General features: G+C 35.6%; 2 protein-coding genes across 3 annotated transcripts in view; both read right to left on the reverse strand.

Moving 5' to 3' along the window:
- Positions 1 to 25,284, reverse strand: part of LOC133530292 (uncharacterized) — a 214,746-nt gene that overhangs the window by 171,849 nt on the left and 17,613 nt on the right. The gene's annotated exons all lie outside the window — the stretch shown is intronic.
- On the reverse strand, positions 14,218 to 25,000 carry LOC133530286 (uncharacterized). 2 transcript variants are annotated; one of them, XM_061868177.1, is made up of 9 exons: positions 23,016 to 25,000; positions 22,232 to 22,915; positions 21,942 to 22,063; positions 21,462 to 21,742; positions 20,936 to 21,186; positions 20,259 to 20,428; positions 19,393 to 19,546; positions 19,181 to 19,299; positions 14,218 to 18,964 (listed from the first exon to the last, which is right to left on the reverse strand). In XM_061868177.1, exons 2-9 carry the CDS (start codon positions 22,308 to 22,310, stop codon positions 18,641 to 18,643), a joined length of 1,500 nt encoding a protein of 499 aa, XP_061724161.1. In that variant the 5' UTR covers positions 22,311 to 22,915; positions 23,016 to 25,000; the 3' UTR covers positions 14,218 to 18,640. The 2 variants fall into 2 exon arrangements, with proteins under 2 accessions (XP_061724161.1, XP_061724162.1); XM_061868178.1 differs by having other exon boundaries at positions 18,853 to 18,964; positions 19,389 to 19,546.

Here is a 25,284-nt window from a genome sequence, read left to right on the forward strand (position 1 = left end):
GCAGCTCCGGACGGAGATACGGAGAAAACCGGTGCGGTGATGCGTGATGGTCGCCGCGCGAATATTTCGCTCCGCACGTCGCAACGAAATGCGGCGGCAGTGTGATAACCGCCTTAATTTATTGATTACCAAGGAAATTGACAGACGACATTTGCGGTTAAAATTAGCACAGAGATTGCTTCGTAAAGAACAAAAGCAAGATGGTATAAAAATAAGATAACAAATAAGACAATAGATGTTAAATAATCAAAGAAACCTGTCGGTTGTAAATACATTTCAAAGCAGTAACCAGCCTTATCCAATTACAGAATAAATCAATTATACGAGTTTTATCGCATTCAACGCATATTTTACAGCTCGACGGATTTTATAAGACCGAATTGAAGTTAAAAACATACTCATTTTCTCTTATACTGACTAATTCATTAACCCTGAATATTGTTCAACAATGACCAAGGAAGTCACACTAAAGATATAATAAAACAAACAAAAGTTTCATGCGAATGCACAAACCACTGTTGCAAATATTGCCATTTCCTTAGTAAAATCTTAATCTTAACGTCGATGTTCGGTGAGATATTCTGCATAATTAGGCGTATACGTGTCTGACATCTATCGAAAACGAAACCGGAGTCGTATTTAGTTCGTCAAGTTTCCGAGACTCTGAACTAGACCAAAGCGTCTTGCATTTTCCGTCCGCGTCGATGCGCTCCGTCACATAAATCGAGTCACGAATAGAGATAAGCCTTGCGTACTATGTGACAGGCGCCCGATAAAAACGAAAGTGGTTAGTCTCTCGGAGTTGAAACTAGAATTAAATATCGTTCTTTTCCGTTCACACCCATGTGCTCTCATTATCGTGGTCTCGAGACTAAGTGTCGGCGCGGTGTGACAGACGGCCGTCGAAAGCGAAACCGGTCGGGTCTAGTTCGTGTTTATGAGAATTTAATGAGTCGCCCACGTGATCTATTGTATTGGAGCATTCGGAACACGGTCAATTTGCATAATGATAAACTGATAGCGTGTCAACACCGGTATCTTTCTCACCCTCTATCTGTTGGTGTAGACTAGAGAGTGTAGACCTACTTTAAGATTCGCCGTTATTGGAATACATTTTCAGGCAATTCAATGTTCCTAAAATCCTAAATGTCTCTCGTTCCTCCTACCCGAAAAGTCGTTTGTTAGTGGAAGGTCCGTACTATCCGTAGGGAGTTACTTTTATAGAATTTAAAACAGACTCTTTATTTTGATTTTTCTTAACTTCCATGTATAAACATAAAAGAGAGGCGTTCGTAAAGGGTCCTGGAAGATTGTCATATGTGTGGGTGTCCAAAAAAAAAAAAAACAAATACTTACATAAGTCTTAGGCCAACCTACATCTTAACGGGCCGCTAGTTTGACCTTGGCCGCCATTTCAAAGAGATTAAGTAACCCAAGTTCCAGTTTACAAGGGCCGTCAACTTACACAAACAAAACACAATAATTTCTGGGTTTTTTTTTATTTCTAACATTTTCCGTAGCTGAAAGATGAAATAAAAGAAGGGACAGAAAAATATAATGAAATCTCTCTTTATTTGATGTTCGCAATCTCGTGTACACGAACGTTTTAAACAGCGCAATGCGGTGAAACAATTTCAAGTATCCCCAGAAAAAATTACAAGCAGCAAAAACAATTCTACATACGTTGTTAATATTCCGTTTCCTACCCAAGTAGGCTAAAAACAACATACATTTTGATAACCTACAGCATTAAATGGGTATTGACAGAAATAATATTGGACGAAGCCTCTCGTCGTTTTGGATAAAAGGGGGTTTAGGAGGGGCCACCCGGCGGGGGAGTGCTTGTGTATTATTTGACGGGGGATGTCGATTCGGAACGGTTTGAGTTATTAATGTCCAATGAATGTTTATTTTCCTTTTTCTGTTAGCGAAGGTAACATTTCGAGTTGATTTTCGATTCGTTTGTGGCGGCATAAGGTGCAGTATGATTTGATGTCATGTCAAGTAGACGGTGCATTTCATTAGATCTTGGCATTCATTTTGTGTCTGTAACGCAGAGTTGAATGGTGCCTGCAAATTGAAACGTTCCTTTGAGGTAATTCTTGCTTGAAAATTAAACAATTAAACGACTTTGTGCTACAGTTATTGCGGAACTGAAAGCTTTGTATAATTTTACATTATTTTTATCTAGAGACAGAACAGAATGAAGACTTTTAAGTACACATTTATCTTTATATAGTATATTAGAGCATTCACGTAACTTATCAGTCAGTTTGCTTCTATTGACATTTTGATAATTTACTGTAACGTAACTTGTGCAGGATTTTAATAAACGTTTATTTCTATTTTATGCAAGGGACTAAGTTAAAACTAAATCTAGATGTACGCGATACAAACTACAAACTAAACACATAAACAACCACGCAAAATTTGGAAAACAATCCCATATTTCACCGCTACCTGGCAACGATTTCCATTGCTTGCGTAAGCCCATAGTTTTCAAGTTCCACTATAACCAGACCTCAAGTTTAGTAACTACTAAACGTAACCGGTGAGAGATATTCAAATGGTGATATTGCACGATTAAATCGGCAAGCGATCGGAAAAACGTCCCTGTAAAGTTGGCCACGTGCACAGAAACGTTTTTTACCCCCCGGTTGGTTGGAATTTTGCGAAATCCTCTAGCCCAGAACAAAGTTATTTGGCAACCGGAGCGAAACCGTTGCAATGTCGGGGGAAAGCCATTCAGGCTTCCCACTCGAACCGAGTAATTTCCTCATGTTCTGTTGAAATTTTTGGAGTAAAGCCATAATATTGCCAAACAATTCCGTGGCCCTAGTGAAAAAGGGTACAAGTCTCTGGCAGCGCAGGTGTAAAGGGATGTAAGTTCCACGTAACACTTATGCCCTTATACACCTAAACTGCCAGAGACTTGTACCCTTTTTCACTAGGGCCACAGAATTATTTGTAAGGGGAGTGCCGAAATCATAAACCAAGGGCCTACGCAAAGGCAAAGTTTCACTTGGATGGCTTTCCGGCTGCCAATTAGCTAAACACCTAATATCAAAGAAATTTAGAAGCTAGGGTCTGAAAGGCCTCTAACAAGAAACTGGTTTAACTGTCAAGTACCAAACTTAATACTATTTTACATATAACGCCACTTTTTGTGCCTCATAGAACTTAGGACCAATTTTTGACGTTATTAGTTAATTCAATACCCTCAATCAAACTGACACGTCGCAAAAAGTTATACTCATAAACAATTAAATAGGCCACTTTCTATAGTAATTATCAAACAAAGTTACCCGTTTTCGTTGGTGTTAAGAGTTGTAGACGTTATTTTTTTCTGTAGATCGTCTACGTTAAAAACACCGTAACATCTCTTGGCAGGACAGCGGACAGAAACCAGGTACACGCTCAAACAACTAGAGAACGTAGAACCTTGTAATAATATTTAAAGTATATATTTAGCACACAAAATTCTCTTATTTTTCTTAGCCTATTCGTGTGTCCCTAGTTTTTTATTTACTTAAGAAAACTGTGTCTTTTCCGATTCGATAACTAACTATTTAAGTTCTTATTTCAGGATGAATATTGGTTAAAAGCTGTCATCTTGAGACTAACACCCAAATAGAATTCTAAAGTACTATTAGGGGGCGTCCATAAATTACGTGAGGCGTTCAAGGGGGGGAGGGGGTTAAGCTTAATCTTACCAAATCTCACTCGGGGGGAGGCGCGTTTTTAGCAAATATCACGTAATTTTTTTCTTAGTGGAAAAAAGTGTAAATTTGCGTGGAAGTAAAGTTGAATCGGAATAAAAAATTTTTTTAGAAAAAAATAGCAAATTTCACAAAATAGTGTTGATGAATTAAAGTTTTGCTTATTTTTTTATAATCCATCGCGATTACAGCCTGTACACAAATTTAAAAAATCTCACGTGAGATTAGGAGGGGGGGGGGGGGGCTTAAGAAAAACATGACGAAATCTCACCAGGGGGGGTGGGGGGGTCAAAAAATTCTCAAAAAAGCCTCACGTAATTTATGGACGCCCCCTTAAATAAGTCGACAAGAGTGACTATTAAAAGAACCATATAAAACTGTTAGTGCGGTTTTTACTGTATTTTCAATGGCGACCTATTCCCGAGCTTGCTCCTGGAATTGATTTTCTCGGTAAGCTGCGGCATTTGTGCTTTACGACGGTTTAAAACTTCGAAGAAATGTGCTTTAGACTTCTTGTACACGGCAGCTGCTTCAATATTGCACTGGTAAGTTTGACGTGTTTTGGATGACTCCGAATTATATACGCAGTAAATATATCTTCAGTCTTTAATTACAGCGTTTTAACTCATTGATATAACATCAGACTTCACCGAGAAAATCAATTGCGATTGTCAAACAGACGTAATCGGGAAGTAAGATGTTATACAGCGATCTCACACTTTTACAGTTTTTGATGATCATGTTTTATAATTTGCAAGAATCTATTATCAAGAAAGCGAATCGTGAATGAATATGTGGCGTCAATCAACATTTCTATTAGGGCTCCTGATATCCGTGATACACGCCGATCCGTAGCTACGGGTTCTTAAGCCCGGCGGTACTAAGATCACGAATTTCACGAACACGGCAAGGTACGTACCTCGTACCTGCGTTCGCGACCGGATTCACGTGACACGCCGTGACCGTGACACGCCATGATACGTAGCCCGTACCTGCGTTCGTGTGCGGTGCTTCGGGCTCGGTTCCGTTGGATAGGTACTTATCGCACGTCTCGTAGGTTCGACACGCCCGGGAGAAAAATAAATAAGGACTAGGTATTATTGAATTGAGTTACCACTTATTATGAACTTAAGCAACGCTGTGCTACTGGTTGTCAGTATTAAATCAAGGGAAGACATTTTTTTCTGTTAAGTATTAATGAAATGAATGTAACATACTTGTAAAAGCTTGCTACTATCAAAGAATATAACGTAGCCTAAATATAAACAAGGCAATCCTAATCCAAAGAAACAAAAGGGTAAATTTCTGCAAATCTTCGGTAGGTATGATAAAGGTAATACAGGTAAACAAATTCAACAAAAACACATGTACGGGGCCACGGAAAAAAAAGTACGCAGCTGCAGTTCTTATCAGTTTCGGACTTTCGGCACATTAAAGAGTACTGTTTATTTCTAGATTGAAGGCAGGAAGGATGACATATTATTGTTAGAGCGTTTTATTATATGACTAACAAGCTAAGCCAACATACCGGGTTTTTTTTTTGTAGATAAGAAGTGCAGTTGCACGTGCAGACAAAGATAATAAGATTTGCGAGCGACTTATTAAAATGAAACAAACAATATACATAAGTAGCTGTGGGCTTTACCTTTTATTCGTGAAGTTGAAAGAAGTGACCGCGATGTTTTGTTTTACAAATTCGTGGTATTTTTTATTTAATCTGGAGGGGGCAGTTTAGAATTTTGAACTCACATTCATTGTCATTGGTTACTCCTGACATCACAGTTGGTCTCCTGACACACAGTGTTGTTGTATTATTTTAGCAACTCCTTTATTAAAGTAGCTATTCATTGTAATTAATGTTTGGTTCTTTTCATTTATTACTCATTAATATTTAAAAAGCCTTACTATTGGAAATAAATTTTAATTGAAAAGTAATGAAACGAAATTAGAGCTATGAATAAAAAATTCATGATAAATATTTTATTCGTAGCTCTTAGAGACCGCATCGTATCTTCACTCAACGTCGCGGGCGGACCGAACCGGCGTGTTCTTAAGATACGTGAAGCCGTGATCACGCCTACACGGATTCACGTACCCTAATTTCACGTAGCCGAATGTCACGTGCGGAACGGACCATAAAACTGTTGCCGTGAATCACGAAACCGGGCGCACGGCTACGGGTTCACGAATCACGGACACGACCGCGAGCCCTAATTTCTATCAATCGCCGCCAAGTAACCGCGATTGACAATCAATTGCTTCAATCGGGATTTTAAACGAATTGTCAATTATCTCTCAAGTAATTGATAATCCTGCTAAGATTTTATACTTGATAGGTTGGCGATATTTGGAAGATTGCGGGTCACTTCTGGACAAAATTAGGACAATAGGACGAATTTTATGTTTAAAGAAAAGCAATCCTTACATAATCAATCAATTAATAAATCATTTATTTATTTGCAAAAATACAGGAACAATGTGTATTTTGCTTGCAAGCAAGCGTGCAAATATGATGTGTCAAATCTAAGCATTGAAAAATAACATAGAGAAGATACAACAGATTTTTTCTACAGTTTTGTAAATCACGTTACAAAAATCACTCCTCATATCCTCAATTTATCTTAAATACATTCATGTGTATAAGGTAGGTTAGATTATGCCTATTATTTTAAAACAATGTCATGTGTCATGTAAAGAACAGGCCACATGTGCGGGTGGCATGCACATTCAGGTATGTGGAGTATCGCAGCTATGCAGGTGCATAAACGTGTAGTTAACTACGTAGTTAACATTGATTATTACATGTGTTGATTTTTAAGGTTATTTGGTGACGCAATTTTTGTATAATCTAAAGCCTATACATAGTTGTGTCCTTCTCTAGAACGTTCTTCGATACCTCCGTACTAAAGGGAGATCGTTCTAAAGAAGGGCATAGCTATACTAAAGCCCCATTTAGACGGCTGAAGAACTTGCATGCAATATTCGATACATTTCTGACTACAACGAACAGTGAATTCAGTCAATCGATCACATATCGCAATATTACGAAAATGGCATGCAAGTTCTGTTGAACCGTCTTAATGGGGCTTAACAGTTTAGGTTTGCATTAAAAATAGATGAGGAATACATATATTAATTTCCAAACTCATATATTGTTACAGATCTTCAACTACATGTTCAGGAAAACCCAACTAATTAATAATTATACAAGTGTATAATTAGTAATTATACACTTCTGAGTGAATTATACAAATATTAGTAATTATAATTAGTAATTATACACTTCTGAGTGAATTATACAAATACAATTGGGTGTAGGAAGTAATCGTGGCTATGTCAGAATGAACCGGGATCACATGTGCCGTGGAGTTTTTTCGCAGCCTAGCGAAAGAACTATTATAAGGAACAGATTCCCAATATCCGCGTCAAATTTTGGGGCTATAGGGTCCGCCGCCCAGTCCAAAAAGTTATGGAATATATTGTATAAATGTGCCAAGCATTCAAACTTCTGACAGGTTTTCCAATATAAACTTCGGCTTACGCGCTGAATACAGTCTAAATACATTCCAACAAACATGCCGTTTCCAATCAAATCTGGAATAACCGAACTACAACACAGAATCAATCCGACAGAGCAAATATTGCTTCATTCAATATGTACAGAATGTACGTTAAAACATTGTCTAAAATAAATCAATACCCAATCACAGCGCAGGCCTGCGTAGTTTTCGTGAAATTTGGGTCGTGGTATAATATTTTAACGTTCCGTTATTTTAATTTAATGCGTTTGTCGGACTTAATTAAAATATTTGCATAATTAAAAGGTTTCCGCGAAACTGGTCGCACGGTTCCATATGATCAATATGGGTTTTGGGTAAATCCTTTGGCAATATTGGGTATGGATTTACATTTTATTACATATCCAGTTTAAATACTGTGAATAATTAATATTAGAGAGTTATTTAATTTGAATTAATCGGAGCAAAACAAATGTTTTGATAAACACATTTCCATTTTTAATGAGCTATCAATTTTCTAAACGAAAATTCAGCGCTAATTATAAGGAAGGTTTAGGCGTATGATTTGTTAACCCGTGCGAATCCGGGACGGTTCGCTAAGTACACCATAAATTAGACGATTTCACGATAGTCTTGAATCTGGGCTCAAGTTTTGGCCGATTCAAAGGTATCAGAAACCAGGGTGCGTGCAAACGTGCGAAATCGGTATGAAAGTGACGTGTATCCATGTGACTTTCATACCGATCCGCTGTGTCCTGGCCTTCGCGCCAGTAACAAACGAGCTTCCATCGTACGCACTTATCAGAAAGGCGATTTATAAATAATTACTGTTACCTATCCTAATAAAGTCTAGCACAATCATTTTTTCGTTCTCTCACACATAGTTTTGCAACAGAGCAGAGGTTACCGAAGATCGTGCGAAGCGCGAAATAATTGCCTGAAAGCGGGTCTTTCTCAGACTCTAAAGCAATAGATGAGGATGCAATCGGGATAAAGGTGAGAGATCATTTCTCCAACTTATCAACGTTGATGAATAACAGAAGCTTTATATTGAAAGATGTGTGTAAACAAGATAACAGCTTGATGTAAAGCCAATGGGATATTAAGAGGTCAACAGCATGCATTACTGTTTACAAATATTTGTTCCAGGTCATGATGAAGATCTAAATCTAAAGCACTTCCCACGTAGAGCCGCTTTTTAAATCATTGTACTTCTTAATAATTTAGTATCCTATCTTAAAATAACTAAATTATTTTCAACCTTGCGGAGATAAACTTAAGATTGCATTTGAAATACAGCGTTTTCGAGATGAGCCTTTATATGAAAGTAAAAGCTGTGAAAATTACTCAACAGAGCATTTACAACGGTACCCCACTAAATCACATTGCAAACTAAAATAAAGTTCTTAAAAAACGACAAATTAATGTCACACCGTGTGATACATAATACACGTGGAAGACACGTACATACATTTATGTTCTGTACGAAGGACATAAATAAAGAGCAAACTCGGTCGCGATAAATTTGATCGTCCCATAAAAATGTCACGATCGTAAAATTGTTTATTTTTATTGTTTACTAGCGCTCGGTCGAAATATTTTTATGTACAAATACGGTAATTAACGTAAAATTATGTATTAATTAGTACCCGTACCACGAGTCACTGACAGTGTCAACACTGACATAAACGCTAACGTCTACGTAATTTACTTTCTATAGATCTCGCTCGCACTAATATATTAAAATATGCATCATGTTTGATCCAAACAAAAGCCAATAGATATAGCATTTTATAGACATGTCGCATAATAGAAAAGCAAGAATGACTTTTCATTTGACTAGAAGACTCTTTTTATGAAAGTGACATAATTATATTAGCAGTTATTGATAATGATAGTAGAAAAGTTATCAAGTTTTGAAATAGTCGTGTCCCTTGCTTAACAGCTCAAGCAGATGGCTGCACCATGTTTTTGCTTACTTACTGGATTATTAAACGTCAACTTTTGACAAGATACACTTTAAATAAAAAACCGGACCTCTGTAGAAACTAATTGGTGACCCCTGAGTTACGGCATAATAGTCAGATCCGTAAAATCGATGCACGAATAAGTCGTACACATTACACGTCTATGAATCCTTCATAGTGGTCATGTTTAATTTAACACCCAATTTTTTTGAGTTTTATTCAACTATACTTGTTAACAATAGCACGATAAGAGGGTCGCGTGAGGAGTGCATTGGTCTCATTAAGGTCAAGACGAGAGATATGCAATCGCTGCATAGGTCAAATGTCGCTGTATCTTCAGTCAAAAGGCCATTCATTCAGACAGCAAACGGGATACAAGTTCCATAGTCGGCTGTTAACTGACGATTCGTAAGGTTAACGAAAAATATTATGAGCAACGCTAATGTGCTACGGATTTTACCTGCCGCATGCGTGCTCTGTGCACCCGCGCCAGGTAGCGCACGCCCTAAAGCTTAATGTAACGGCATAAAATCCAGTGAATGGTTCTAGGGTTTCTGCTCGAGAATTCTCAAGCCGAGAAATCTCGGAAAATATGTCCTTCGTCGAGACGGGAAAAAGAAACTCAATGCCTCGAGAACTCGAGAAATAAAAAAGGTCGAGAAACCAGAAACCCTGGATCCTCCGAACGCCAAGACTGTTAAACGTAATGCGCCATCGTTAACCTTATAGGAATGCATGAAGGTCTATATTACACTGTAACCGTGGGCGTCAGTTGACGTTTATGGTCAAAGTGTTGCTGTTAGTTCATCTGCATATTACTGGATAAACCTCCACTAAACGTTTCCCTGGTTGGTACGAATCTAGTATCGAACTCATGAGCTAAAAGAAAATCTAGGCGGCATTGTCTTGTTGTATGACAATACATTGCTGGTGCCTATGTTTAGCGCGATTAGCGTATGTTACCACAGATAAAAGCACAATATTTGTTCATATTCTGGAAAACGTTTTCTCAAACAAACACGCAAATATTATCGTTCATCACGCCTTGAGGCAACATTAGCGAATGTGGAAACAATGAATGTATTCATATACTAACATCACAATACGAGTATACTCGTAACATCATTAGCCTTTATCTACATCTATATCATAACCTCCTTATAATATATTCAAAAACGATAAACTAACGACCTATATTAACAAACCTGTATCTGTAGGTGTATCGTAATTTTAACTTTACTTTATCGATGTCCAATACTTTAATTACATTCATATTTAGAACATCTCTGAGAAACAAAGAAATTTTATTTGGCCTCTATACTAATATTAGTCGAGATGACGTTTTATTCGAAATGAAAGTGTCAGTTGCAAACAATTTAGGCTGATTTCGCATGTTACTTGATATCGAACGATATGACAGTTGGCCCCTAGTTTGTCTCTGAATAAAAAAAACAACGGATGCGTGACATGAGCGAAAAAGTTTGCATTACCGCCATTTTGACGTTTAATTAGTCTGTAATGATAAAATTACATTGTTTTATTGAAGCTTATGATATTGATGTAGATAAAGCAGTGTATGTAACTGTACATAATTAGGCATTAGAATACTTGTCCTTTTATGAAACTCATTTCATTCGTTTCATAAACCCACAGTCATATTTTAAATCCTCTCATTATGTACCAGTCACATAAAATACTATTATAAATTCGGAATTGCTCCCTAAGGGTCTCCCCAAACCAGTCGACGCGGAGTCGGCTTTCGCCGAGTGTTTTACACCACACTATTCGCATTTAGCCGATCGACCGTCTCCGCGGTTGGACACCTGCGTTTAGCAGTCTCATCCTCCTTGCGGCCGTAGAGACGTCCGATCGCCTGCGACTTGCTATCGCAACAGTTGTAAAGCGACGGTCGGCTCTCCCGTGCTCCGTCCTGCCGTCGAGACGTCAGACAGCACACGTACAGCCGTTGAGTCCGACGAACAGATGTAGGACAGCGGGTGATCGGCAATCGTAAATCTCATTTTTGGAGACTGGTTGTTAGTAACAACCTGAGTTTGAAATTGAACAGACCTGTAAGATTATTTTCCTTGGTAATTGTTACATATTATATAATAACCTGTGATGATGGATATTTTACGTAGACGGGCATGGAAAAAAAGGCTTACCAGCATTTTTATCGTAGCCTACTTGTTGGAAGAGCTAGAACAGCAGCAAAAGCGGAGGCGACCGTGGGTTGATTCTTTGTGGCAATATAGATTAAGTGAAGGTGAATTTAATTTACGATATCCTCGTTTGAGACTCGATCCAAAAATGTTTTACGATTATTATGGAATGACCGCAACAAAATTTGACTTCTTTCTGGATTTGCTAAGACGACCACTAAACAGAACACAAAATGAATGTGGGTAATAATTCAAATGAACAAATACAAACGCATCAGTAGCTACTTCGGCCGTCATCGGCTCTGTTCGGCCGTCGTCAGCTATGTTCGGCCGTCGAAGACGCTGAACGGCTTCCGCCAGCTCTGACCGGTCCTTATCGTAGGTACTCGGCCGTGATCGGAGCCGTTCAACTCTTTCCGGCACCGTACGGCGGTATAAGGAGATTTATGAATGCGAACGTGTGCGGTAGGCTGCGAACAGCGTCGTACGAATGCGAACAGCTTTACGGCAAAACGCCGTTTTCCCGTCGAAAGACGTCGTTTCGCGTGGGCCGAGCCGATTTACGACTTATTCGCTCTTATTGCGTTAACATAAAGCTTTTTCCGTACGCGATTTGCCGAAACGGCGTCGACTAGTTTGGGGAGACCCTAATATGATTGGGATCGGCAAATATTTGCTAAACATATTTATTGGTGCCAATCTTGCGTACATATATTTACTCGTGGTAGTAAACGCGGCAAAGGCGATAGCGAGCGTGCAAATTGAAACTGGTGCGTCAATTGCCAGTCATTATCATTACATGTGTTTATTGCCAGATAGCAATTTTTTGTATCCATAGTTTGTAAAAACAAAATATAAATGGGAATTTTGTTCAGGTTGATAGACTGGAGCATTCACTCGAGCAGAACATCAAGCATTCGCAGTTTTTAAGCAAATTTGTTCAATGAACGCTAGTACAATCTTCTGTTCGCGAGAATGTTCATTACAAATTAATGCTGCAACTTGTGTTGTGTTTTCTCGTAGAATGTTTAGCCCATCAAATTGGACACCACACATATGTACTTGTATTGTCCACTTACAAAAATGAAAGCAACAACGCTTCCCCTAATATTTTAAGTAAGTAAGAATAACTAATTTATTAGGTGATTTTTGTATCTAGTAAAGGGTCAGATATCCTCACCCACATAGATATACAAAAAGCGGCCAAGTGCGAGTCGGACTCGCCCATGAAGGGTTCCGTATCATTTCTGACGTATTAAAAAAAAACTACTCACTAGATCTGGTTCAAACCAATTTTCGGTGGAAGTATGCATGGTAATGTATATCATATATTTTTTTTAGATTTTTCATTCTGGTATTTTAGAAGTTACAGGGGGGGGGACACACATTTTTTCACTTTGGAAGCGTCTCTCGCGCAAACTATTCAGTTTAGAAAAAAATGATATTAAAAACCTAAATGTCATTTTTGAAGACCTATCCCTAGATATCCCACACGTAAGGGTTTGATGAAAAAAAATTATTTTTTTTTAATTTTAATGACGTATTAAAAAAAACTACTTACTAGATCTCGTTCGAACCAATTTTCGGTGGAAGTTTGCATGGCAATGTATATCATATATTTTTTGTAGATTTTTCATTCTGTTATTTTAGAAGTTACGGGGGGGGGGGGCACACTTTTTACCACTTTGGAAGTGTCTCTCGCGCAAACTATTCAGTTTAGAAAAAAATTATATTAGAAACCTCAATATCATTTTTAAAGACCTATCCATAGATACCCCACACGTATGGGTTTGATAAAAAATGATTTTTTGAGTTTCAGTTCTAAGTATGGGGAACCCCCAAAATTTATTGTTTTTTTTTCTATTTTTGTGTAAACCTCATAATGCGGTTCATACACAGGTAAAACAGTTTTCTTAAAACTAAACAAATTGCTTTGTATTAAGGCAAATCTATTAACTTTAAGAAAATGATTCTCTCCCTATAGACGTTAGAGAAGTTTTACTTCGTATCAGTAAAAAAATATCTTAAATTTGTTTCTTTGTAACAAGTCAAAAATATTTAAGTCTATAATAAAATCATTTCACTCAAGAATAACAATTTTATTGATATCTAAGAGACGTGTTCTTCGAATAAAAGTTTTCGTACTTAACTGAAAGATTCACAATACTTAAAGGTAAAAAACAGTTTTCTTGTTTTAAGAAACTGTTGAATTCGAGTGAGCTATTTGAAATGTTAATTTTGAAATTTGGTGACTCGAGTTAAGTATTTTAGTTTTATTCAATTAAGAAAGGTTATTCTTCCTATAAGAGCTCTTCTTATTAGTTTATAAAGCAAACATTTCTTAAAGTAAATAATAAAGTTTATTTGTTTTGAGAAATTGTTTCATTACTGAGAGAATTTTGTAAATTTTTGACTTAAGTATCACTTTTATTAAAAGTAAATTAATTTTAATCTTTGAGTGAATACTTCTCCTATTTTCATATAAGACTAACAACTCTTAAGAGTAAACAACCTTTTTTTTTGATTTAAGAAATTCTTTCATTGGTGGAATAAATCTATGAGTACCTAGTTCTAGATATTGTTTCTTGAAATTAAGTAACTTTTATGTTAATCTAAGATTTATCATCTTCGGTTAAGGTATTGGGATGGTTTAATTCAAGTCATTGTATTTGTTAATGTGTATGAAATTTTATTTGTGTGTGTGTGTGTGTGCTTGCGCGCGCGCCTGTGTGTGTGTATGTATGTGTGTCACAGTCTATCTACTTCTGACAGCGGCTGTACAACAATGACTTGAATTAAATTTAAAAGTAACATTCTAAAGACAACAGTCTCAATAGTAAAAATACGCATATCATTAATTATAATATTGTTTTATTCATTTGAGAACAAACACAACAGTACAAAGTAAAATTCAATTTTGGCAGATCATGGTTTTCAGTATGGGTCACGGTTTTGCAACCAGCACCATTCACTGTTCGAATTCGGTTTAAACCACGATCTGACACGATTAATTTTTTTTGTGCTAGATCCTTGTATTCAATGATATATTCATATAGTGTTTAGGAGTCGAGAGTAATGATTTTAAGAGTAAAGTAGGGCTTATTTGCAGTACAATGAACTTATAACAACACAAGACCTAATAGCACACTAGCATTTATCGATGACGTAAAGTATTTGCCACTTTCTAGCAAGTATGCAAGTGCGAAAGGGACGAATGCTTTACTTCGTCGACATAAGCTAGTATGCCAGGGACGGGAGGGAGGAGTCCGAAGGTTAGTAATTTCTTAGATAAATGGATCTTTGTTTTTCGAACTGACTATTATGAAATTTACAATTATGCAACTTTTTACTGCAAATGAGATTTTCATTGTCCAAACTAAGACACAGTTAACATGGACAGTTAACTGTGTCTTAGTTTAAGTAAAATTTTAAGGTTATTGTAATTATAGGTTGACAGATGGACAGTTAAGGGCATTTTCACTCAAACGTGTACCGATTTGAGGAACGATTGTTAACAGAAAATTAAAATATGTCCGTTTTTGACGCAATACATTTTAGACTGATTTTATGACAAATAAAATTAAGGAAGTATAAGCTTAAAAGAACTCTAATTACCAAGAAAAGTATGGCTGTAAGTTATTAAGAAGCTAACAATAGCGACACAAAACTTTTTTAATTTTCTGTTAACAATCATTCATCTATTTATAGACACATTTTAATTTTATGTTAACAATCGTTCCTTAAATTTGTACACGTTTGAGTGAAAATGTCCTCAAATGTGTCTTCGTTCGATTTTTTTCGAAAGGTGTCTAAGCAATTAATAAATATATTAATCACTGCTGAGGACATTCTCACACAAATTGCTCTAGTCCCAAACTAGGCTACAAGCATGTATTATATGTACTAGGCCACGATATATAGTACTGTAACCGGTAGAACGTTCAAATCCTCAAAAAAGTTACCATATTCACTGTTGGATATTGTGAAACCATGCTATTTAAAGTATTTAAGTAGGTACAAAAACGCAAGTAAGACCCGCCACAGCTTATGTATATTGGAGAGTTCAAAAATGTAAAAAATATATATTCAACAATTTTATAGGTTACCGTTCCATGTGCGATTGCGAATTTATTTATACGTAAGACCATGGAAAATGACTAGGCTTCAGTATAAGACCGGTTGAAATTTGCCTGATTTGAAGCAAACGGCCTGACTTCAACCGGTCTTACACTGGAGCCTGGCCATTTTCTATGATCTTATGAATACATTTCATAATCGGACCAAGCTGTAGAATAGAATATCCCTATAGTGAAATGGAACTGTACATAGCGGTGGCGGATTAAATTCTGTAGAGCTTGCGATTTTGTACATAAAATAGCATCGCGTTTCACAATATCTACCAGCGGGACGGTTACCTTTTTGAAGATTTGAATGTTCTGCCGGCTAGCAGTAGGTACTACACTCAGAGCAAAAATATTGGGTATACTTTCGCTTTCTTCTTTCTACAAAGTGTACCCGTTATTTTTGCTCTTGAGTGTATTATGGGTCCATTTAACTGCAAATGAGCCCACCTTTACTATTTGCAGATCATTGCACTCGACTATCAAACGCTTATAGCAAAGGCATCCTTAATATATCCATATGTTGTATTGTATCTAATGAAACAGAATTAAAATTGCGTACAAATAAAATAAACATCAATAATCAACTTTCACGCATGATTCTAAAATTGCGTACAAATAAAATAAACATCAAAAATCAACTTTCACGCATGATTCTAAAATTGCGTACAAATAAAATAAACATCAAAAATCAACTTTCACGTATGATTCTAAATTAACCTTATATATTACTGAAATTAAATTAGTATACAAATCTCCATACAAAATGGTGCACCTACGGGTTGATTGTACTACTTTATATGCTCTCAAATGAGCACTGTAAGTAACAATATCTAAAACGAAACATTCAAATAGTATGTCACTATTACACTGATTCATAACAATTTTGTTTATTATACAATATTTGGGAATATCATCATTAACATCTTGTAGCACAACATTATTTATGTTGTACCTAATGCCATTTAATTCACACCAATCAACATAAAGGCAGTCTTTTCCATTAAGATTATCGTTATCAAAATCAAATTTACCATATCGAAGATTCTCTGTCAAACCTTTGTCTGTTGCGTAACGAAAACTTTGCTTGAGTTGGCAACGTTTCATAACAGACAGAGGAAGATCTATACGCGATGTTATTGACTGACAAACCTTTTTTAACTCTTTGTGTTTTGCTTCGTATTTGAAAGCACTTATAAGTATAGGTGGACCTATTTTTTTTATTATAGTAGGATAATGAATTAAAAAATGGTGTTTTGGTTTTAATTTACCTTGAAATAAATTAAGGTACAGATTGTGATGCACTTCGATAATACCCTTCAAGTAATCTATTAGATCTGAAGTAAAGATTTGTGACGTGAGAACATTTGTTATTTCAAGCAATAGTAAATAATAATCCCAAACGGGATCATTTTCTTCAACTAAATCCCCGACTATAAAAACAAAATTTCTAGTAAGGCACAACATTTCAGAGGCAGACATAGTTAAGCTTTTATTTAGTAAGTGTTGACGATTTATTGGTGGCGGCAAATTTTTTTCACAAGTGTTGAATTTGAAATACTTTATTCGGGAGTTTAAACGATCAAGGGAAAAGTATTGTTTATTTATAAGATTTTGGACCACAAGCGCCATCCCGTACCTGAGAACCCCTTCCATAAGGTCGTGCATCACATCACATGTTATGTTTATGTAAACATGAAATTTTTCTAAATTATTCCAAACGCATTGTTCTTTAATGCCGATACGATTTTCAAGATGAGTGTCATAATCAACAGGCTTCCGCAAATTATTAAGTTCACACGTTTGTGTTTCAGAATCTGCCTTAGTAGTTAAACAAAATCTACAAAAATGTGTAGCCATAAAACTTTCAAAATATCCTAATATACCGTGGAGGCCTAAGTTATCTCCAGATAAAGTAACCAGGACAAATTTTACTTTAACGTTTTGTTTGGTCCACACAACATCAATGCCAACTTCTTCCAAAAACTTGAGTTCTTCAATTATTTTGTTAAAAATAGCATAGTTGCCAAATAAGAGTCTATCATTAGAGTAAAATAATTGAGTTACAAAAATATTTTCCAACCTACTAGATTTTTCTGGTGGAATGGTTGCAATCGAAACATAAACTGCACCTAGCTTATATGCACCTGCATGACTCCCTAGGGCATTGCCACTTTCAAAATCATCGAAATACAAGATCAAAGGAATAACAATGTTATCATTATCCATATTAGCTATGAGTTCTCTCCACAGAGATCCTTGAATAACATTTCTAATCACATTACCATCACTTGCATTACTTTCATTAATAAGATTTTTTTGATAATTTAGAATGGCAGAAAGAACTCCAGGTAATTCCAAAAACGATTTTAAAGTTTGTCTTAGTGGGGAAATATACAGTTTTTTTTCCTTTAGTGCCATAATCACATTATTATTTTCCTTATGTTTTTCTTTGCTGTTACCAATCTTAACTTCTACAGGGGCTACATAATATTTTTTGTCAACTAATTGTTTTAAACGTTTATACTCTGTATCATAATCTTTAAAGATATCTTGTAATGCTAAAACCATTTCTTTCACATTAGTTAATCTTTCAGTTAAATCTATACGCTCGTTTAGAATCCTTTTATGAATATCAAAAGCAATATCACAGATCAAGTTTTTAACTGATTCTATTAAAATTTGTATTAAAGATCTTGGTAAGCTCTCGTGACTATATAATTTGCACATGAATATATTTAAGTAAGATTTCACAGAATCTATAAAGGCTTCATTTTCATGGTTTTCATCTATATTTTTGGTAGTGTCACAATTTTTATTTACATCATTGCTATTTTGTAATACAGTGTCATCTACATGATCGGCCATTACACTTTTACGAGCATTGATGCAAGAATTTGTCTCAATATTACTTGCACTGCACATGGTTAAATGATTTTTAAAACGACTCTTTTTATCATATGTTCTTTTACAATTTTGATAAGGGCAAACAAAGTAGTTGTCAATCTTGTGTGCCGTTTCCAAATGAAAAATGTATTTTTTAAAATCATTTAGTCTTACTTGGCAGTAATTACAATTTAATTCCATGTTGACAAGTCTTAGTTTCTCAGGAGCGAATATTATTTATTGAATGTTGCGACTAGTATTACCAGGTTATAAATTTAATACATCCATAATGTAGCACACAACATTGTCATACTTTGTTTCAATTTTATAAACACATCTTTGTATTATTAAATATAAATGGTCACCTGCCTTTGGGTACCTCGCATTGAACGTATGATAAAGTTTAAACAGGGTATCAAAACTTTTGGTTATACTTTGGAATTGATATTTGACATCATCAATTATCAGTAATGGTGCTGAGACACCCTCCGACAAGGACCCCTGTAGTATGATGTATGGTTGGATGGAGAGCTTCTTTGCTAAGGCTTTTTCTCTTTGGTTAATTATGGTTTGTTCGATGTCACCAGCATTCTAAAAAGCAGAACAAAAAAGTAAATTAGTGTAAAAAATAATCATCAAAGAATATGATTAATAATTTTAGTGCATCTATCAGAAATTAATTGACGGGTAGAGAATGCTTCATAGCATTAGTCCGCGTTTTGCACGATAAGGTTTTCTATTGTGCAATAAAGGTTAAATAAAATAATAATAAACCTATGAAAATTTCTACAGAAATTGAACACTTACCGGAACGCAGATAAATAATGATTCAATCGCTTCTTCTGTTGTGAATTTGATTTTTTTTGAAAGTCTTCCCTTGGGGGGTAACAGCTTTGCTAGGATCTTCAGCTGAGTAGGCAGTTTCACTGGAAGAAAAAATATATGTTTATTAATTCTTCAAGTTTTCGCTCAATTCATTATTCAACTTAGTGAAATTAAGCGGGTTTTATTATACCTACATTCGCCTTCAATGTTCTTCAAAGAATCGATAAGGTTTATGATTCTTTCATCTTGTGTTTGTTTCAGTCCAATAAACTTTTCATAAAATGTATCCCAGTTTAAGTAGAAGTTTAAACCCTTTTCGGGATACAACAAATCGAAGTCAATATTTATCTGGAAAGTAATAATCTAGTTATAGAGGCCCGGGAAATCAAGTTTTTGTTTACTTTCCGTTCATGTTATTTCAGATATGGGTGAATATGGTATTAATGCATTCAGTATGATGTCCTGAACACAAATATATGAGATGATAAGCGCGAAAATGGTGGGGGTAGGAACTGTGACGTCATAACGTCGGCAGTACAAACTTTTTATTTTATTTGTTTTTAATATACCATGTGGCATATCAGATGAAAGGGCTTGTTGAGTAGATTACAAATATATTTATTTATTTATTATTACGGGACATCATACTGAACGCATTGATACCAAATATACCCATATCCGTGATGACTTGAGTGAAGATTCATTTCAAGAAGACTTAGAGAAAACGCCGCCATTATGCAAGGTAATAAAATAACGGTGCTCCCTAAGAGAAATAATAGCGTAAAACAACGTTTCTTGTATGGGGACCCCATTTCATTTTACGCCACACCGTGCCGTAAAGTGGACTTTTCCGCACGCTACGCGTATGGAAAAACCTACTTTTCGGCTAGGTGCAGAGGGAGGGAGAGACCATCACAATAATAATATTAATAGGTCTGTAAGGCTGAATGAAATTCCTTTACATATTTTCACTCATAGGACCTGATATGTAGTATTTCTGGACCTAATTTGAAGTCATGTCAACATTTCATTGCAAGTTTGAGAAAAAATCCTTACATACCAATATTTCACTTCTAGGGTCCGACAAGATTTTCCAGTCTCGTAAAAACTCATGGATATTTTTCTGTTCACCTTCCTTTCTTAGATTATATGTGGCCTTCCATTTAATTATTACCTCTTCCCAAGGTTCTGAGTTGTTATTCAACCACAATATATCCCTGGAGTGTAAATCTGAAATTAAAAAGCTTTATAAATAAAATACCTTTTTAAAGTTCAAGCAATAACAAAAAAAATGTGTTAAGAAGTACCCTAAATGCTTTTGAAGTAGTTATAGAAAACAGTATACGCATGCCTAATAATATTTGTAGTTCCATCTCATACCCATGATTTAATTCTAACCAAATTATATGCATGAGACTACCCCTGAACTTATTTATTGTACTTTCTAACAAAAAAAGAATCATTAAAATCATTAAAATAAATAATTTATATCTTAACCTACTTAAAAAAAGATTCCCATGATGAGAGAACTTTTTTGAAATATATTTAAATAATTATTTGTGTCCCAAGGGAGGAAAAGTAGGAAATTGCGTGCCGCGTGTAAAATTGGCAAACGCGTGGGATGGAATGTCCTATTATTCTGCTCGACGAAGGCGGAATACGGCAACTTCGTTTGGCGCAGCGAGAGCAAAGATGACGCTTTCCGCCAGGAGGGCAGAAAAATGTTTTGTTACTTACCCTTTAAGTCATCACAACTTTTCTTTGGCGGTGGAGTACTCTCCGACTCGCTGACTGATCTCTTGCGATCGCCATACTTATACAAGAGGTTGCGAACCTTGTCGACTAATTTTCCTCGGGCTACTGTAGAACGTCCATTTATGGAATCTATTTTTTTTATAGGCTTTGTAAAATATGTGCCTATTGACTCTTTAGGAAACAGTGTTATTATTTTGGCCGCTAGCACATTGTATTCTTCGTAGGTTATACGGCTGAAAACAAAAGTAATAATACAGTTTCATTCTTTTCAAAATGTTATGATATGGTAAATGTTACAGTCAGCATCGTATAGTTAGTGACAGTCAATACCTCCAAATATACCGCTACATCCAAAATTTGTTTGTTGGACACACTGCACAATCTGATCACTTTAGATGGTTCTGTATTAATTGATATGTTTTATGTAGCTGTATATTTGGAGGTATTGACTTTCACTATCTATATAATGCTGACTGTACAATGAGTTATTAGTTGTATTTCTACTTACCAATTAACAATGTATGTGTATATATGTTTTATTATTATGTCAGTTAACTGACTTCTCTTGCTGTTATCAAGACAACTATATGTTTCGTAAAATTTGAGAATGCTATTGCCACCTGGTGAAGTTTGCAATAGTGTCTCCAAATCAAATTGTGGGAATGTTTTTCTTGTCTGAATGTTGACTGTCTTGGGAGACTCAAAAAGGTTGGTAACTTCTATATCATCTAGACTTATATGCAAAGTATTATTACTTGTGCATGTGTTGGAGTTTGTTTCGGTTGGCGCCTGTAAAGTTACCAAAATATAATTAATACATATAAAAAACAAGTGGAAAGAAGTGGTTTCTAACTACCCCTATGGGAATAAGGTGTGATTATATGTACAGCTATGATTAGAGTACAAACATTACACAAATTTTACCCCAAGCGGGCACCAACTATTACCAACGGAGACAAAGACAATCGTTGGTTTGTATATTACGTACCTGTGCTGTTATAATTTCCGATAATTTCTCTTGGAGAACTAATCGCGTTGCTAAATGTGGGCACAATTCTTTAAGGCATTCTGGTGTCAATTTTGCAAAGTGTTCCACTGTTATGCCATTTGCTAGAAAATATAGAACAGATTTATGTATATATACAACTGTTCAAGCACGTTTTCCGTTCACTTTACACTTATGATACTCGTACGATAGAAAGAAAGGGTGAAATCAAATAGAAATAGAAGACTTTCGTTTCATGACTGGATAATATAATATAAATGTATGAAAATTACCTATAAAGTTGTTTATAACTTCGTGGGGTATACCCCACGACACAAGCACTTCGGCCACAGCCACACCCACAGTATCCATCACAAACAAATGGTATCTTTTTAAATATTTTTATCTTTTAAAGAAAGACGCCTCCTTCCGAACGAACAAACGGAACTTTTTAAACTTGTCATGACCTGCTCGCGGCTCGATCAATCCTGCGCACTGGCGTCAGTATTACCAACAAAAAAAATCTTGAAATTAATATCAAATATCTTAATCGTAAAAAATATTCCACAGTCAAACTTGATATTAGAAAAAAGTATTGTTATGAGAAAAAAAATCTTAAATCCAATAAAAAATATCCAACACAGTTTCACTTTATTTTGGATCAAGTAAAATGTTTCTAAACCTTAGTTTTCAATAGTCTTCAATCAAGAGTAGTATTAGACTGAACTATAAGTAACTATAGGGGAGTCTGGAGATGGTAGATACCTACGGAAGACTATTTTTTAATAGCCTGCTATTGAACTGATATGTAGTAATTTATTTAAGACTAGATATATGTGGATTAAAACCTATTTCAGGTTAAATTGAGCATTGGGACCTAACCTATACATGTATAAGCAAGTATATTCTCACCAGAATGGGCTGAAAAGAATTCTTTAGACGACTGCTACGCTTGTCCTAAGCAAATTCGTGCTTCGCTGAAACACAACAAACAAAATGGCGAATAAGATACGTGTCACCAGGGTCAAATTTGTGCTTGCAATATATTTCCGGCAGCAGAAATTCACAGATACATACCTTGCGCGATGAAGATAGGCATCTGGGGCACTTTAACGTCGGTATACCCAGCTGACGGACTCGGGGCTTAGAAATACGATGAGGTGGCGAAAGGTACGCCAACAGCTTCATCACACGGCATCACAAAATCCTTGAGTCAAAAATGATGCACATCCAGGCTGCGCCCGCTCCGGCGCCTTAGATCTCCATCAACACGGTGTTATTTTATCATTTTGTCACTGGATTTGTCTTATGAGAAGAAAGAACATCCTCCCAAACCAATCTCCAACGCCAGAGTGACAAACAGACTGACAGCGCAAAATTATCTTTTTGACATTCTCGATCGACGCCCGCGACCATGACATCTTGATATTCGGCCAAACATTCGAAACACTTCAAAATATTTATTTATCTATCGAGATTATAGCCACTCAAAAATCCCCAAAATGATACTATTACCGAATATTTATGTCTTACCGCTGACCAATTAATAGAACCTTTAAAAACTTAATAAAATACTATTAGGCTACGTTCACACGGCGCAATTTTTACCGTATACCGTGTACGGGATTTTATCGAATGTCGTAGTAACAACAAAGTTTATATGGCAACTTTAAAAATCGTTCACACGGCGTCTATGCGGCCAAATCTCGGTTCTTGCCACCGAAGATGCGAGATTCTCTAAACGATTTTATCGAATGCGATGCTCAGTTGATTAAAACCGTATCCGGCTCGAAAATTCCCAGTAATGGGTCCCAACTGTTGAACTAGCTTTATTCCGCATTAGAAATTGTTTTCTGTTTACGTATATTAGACCGCTAGACTTGTTTCTTTCTTTTTAGTTTTTATTCAAAGTTTTTTACGCAGTCGGGTTTTTTGTTCATGTTTAACGAATATTTTATGTTTTTTCTCTGATTTAAGAATAAAAGATATTATAATCGAATTCTACACCCAACAGAGGTAGGTATTATAATTGAAGTCGTGGACCTGAAAGCGACTCGTTAATTAATGAAAGTCAAGAGTCATCAAAGTCAGAATCTGAAGAATGAAAAACTGTACCTCTATACTGATCGACAACAAAGAAGTACCCACTTCAAGTGCCTCGGCCGAGGCACGTCTACACCGGCCGGTTTGTGCGCGAGGAGATTGCCTCGCGCGTATGCTTGCTCTGTGTGGACCCGGCTATTGAGATATAAAACGGGTCACTCACGTATGTAATGTCAAATTTCAGAATAACAGAGCGCTGGCCCACAGTAACCATCTTGCCATGGCGAGGCGTGTCTCATCTCATAACCACAGATTATATAATAGTTTCTCATAACTATTAAGGGTTCCGGATAAGCCCAAAACATATCGAGCGATATTCGAAATTGCATACCTACGTAAGTGACCTGTTTTATATCTCATTAATATGTCGAGTCTCACGGGAGTTTTGTGTTTAAAATATAAAAAAGTTAGCGGCTGAAATAAAAACGAGGATCAACTCCCCTCAGTCTCCCCTATTTTCTTGAAATGACACTCTCCTAGAATAATAGGCACTTTGTTCGTTTTGAGAGAAGTTATTGATTAAAAAATAAACCTTGTTTATTGATTGAATCAAACAATTCTTGGAATGACTAAATATTGATCTTCAAAATAAATTAAGACTGTTTTAATGAACACCAAATCTTAACTCTAGATACTTTTTTTCTTTTGAGAGAATTCAAAGTACTTGATTCAAGAAAAGTCTTGTTTATTGATTGAACCAAAAATTTCTTGGAATTTATAAATATTGATCTGCACATTAAATTTAAAAATATATTGGTTTTAGAATAGTTATTACTTAAAAACAAAAAAAACTTGACTTAAGATACTTTAGTTGCATTGAGGGAATTTGAAGCTATTGATTTAAAACAATCCAGTTTATTAATTGAATCAAGAACTTTTTAGAATTAGTAAATATTTTTCTTCACAGTAAATAAAAAAATGTTAGGTTTAGAATGATTATCACTTGAGAACACCACTTCTTGAGTCAAAATACTTTATTAACTTTGAGATAATTTAAAGTTTTTAATTTAAGAAAAGTCCTGTTTATTGATTGAATCAAAAAAATCTCAATATTAGTAAATATTTTTCTTCATAAAAAATTTAAAAGTTTTGTTTTTAGAATAGTTACGACTTGAGAATACTAAATCTTAACTCAAGACACTTTGTTTATTTCAAGAGATTTCGAAGTTCTTAAATAAAAAGACCTCCCATTTATTGATGTAATCAAAAATACATCTTAAAATGAGCATATTTTTCTCAAAAT

The sequence above is a fragment of the Cydia pomonella genome, chromosome 22 (genome assembly GCF_033807575.1).
Source record: "Cydia pomonella isolate Wapato2018A chromosome 22, ilCydPomo1, whole genome shotgun sequence".
Lineage (NCBI taxonomy): Eukaryota > Metazoa > Arthropoda > Insecta > Lepidoptera > Tortricidae > Cydia > Cydia pomonella.

What these genes read in the sequence shown, in the direction of transcription:
- LOC133530286 (XM_061868177.1), bottom strand. Translation starts at nt 22,310, where the DNA reads ATGGATACTGTGGGTGTGGCTGTGGCCGAAGTGCTTGTGTCGTGGGGT. An exon ending in CGGAAATTATAACAGCACAG is followed by an intron (nt 21,743 to 21,941) that starts GTACGTAATATA and finishes GTAACTTTACAG; the next exon opens with GCGCCAACCGAAACAAACTC. An exon ending in GAAGAACATTGAAGGCGAAT is followed by an intron (nt 19,300 to 19,392) that starts GTAGGTATAATA and finishes TTTTTCTTCCAG; the next exon opens with TGAAACTGCCTACTCAGCTG.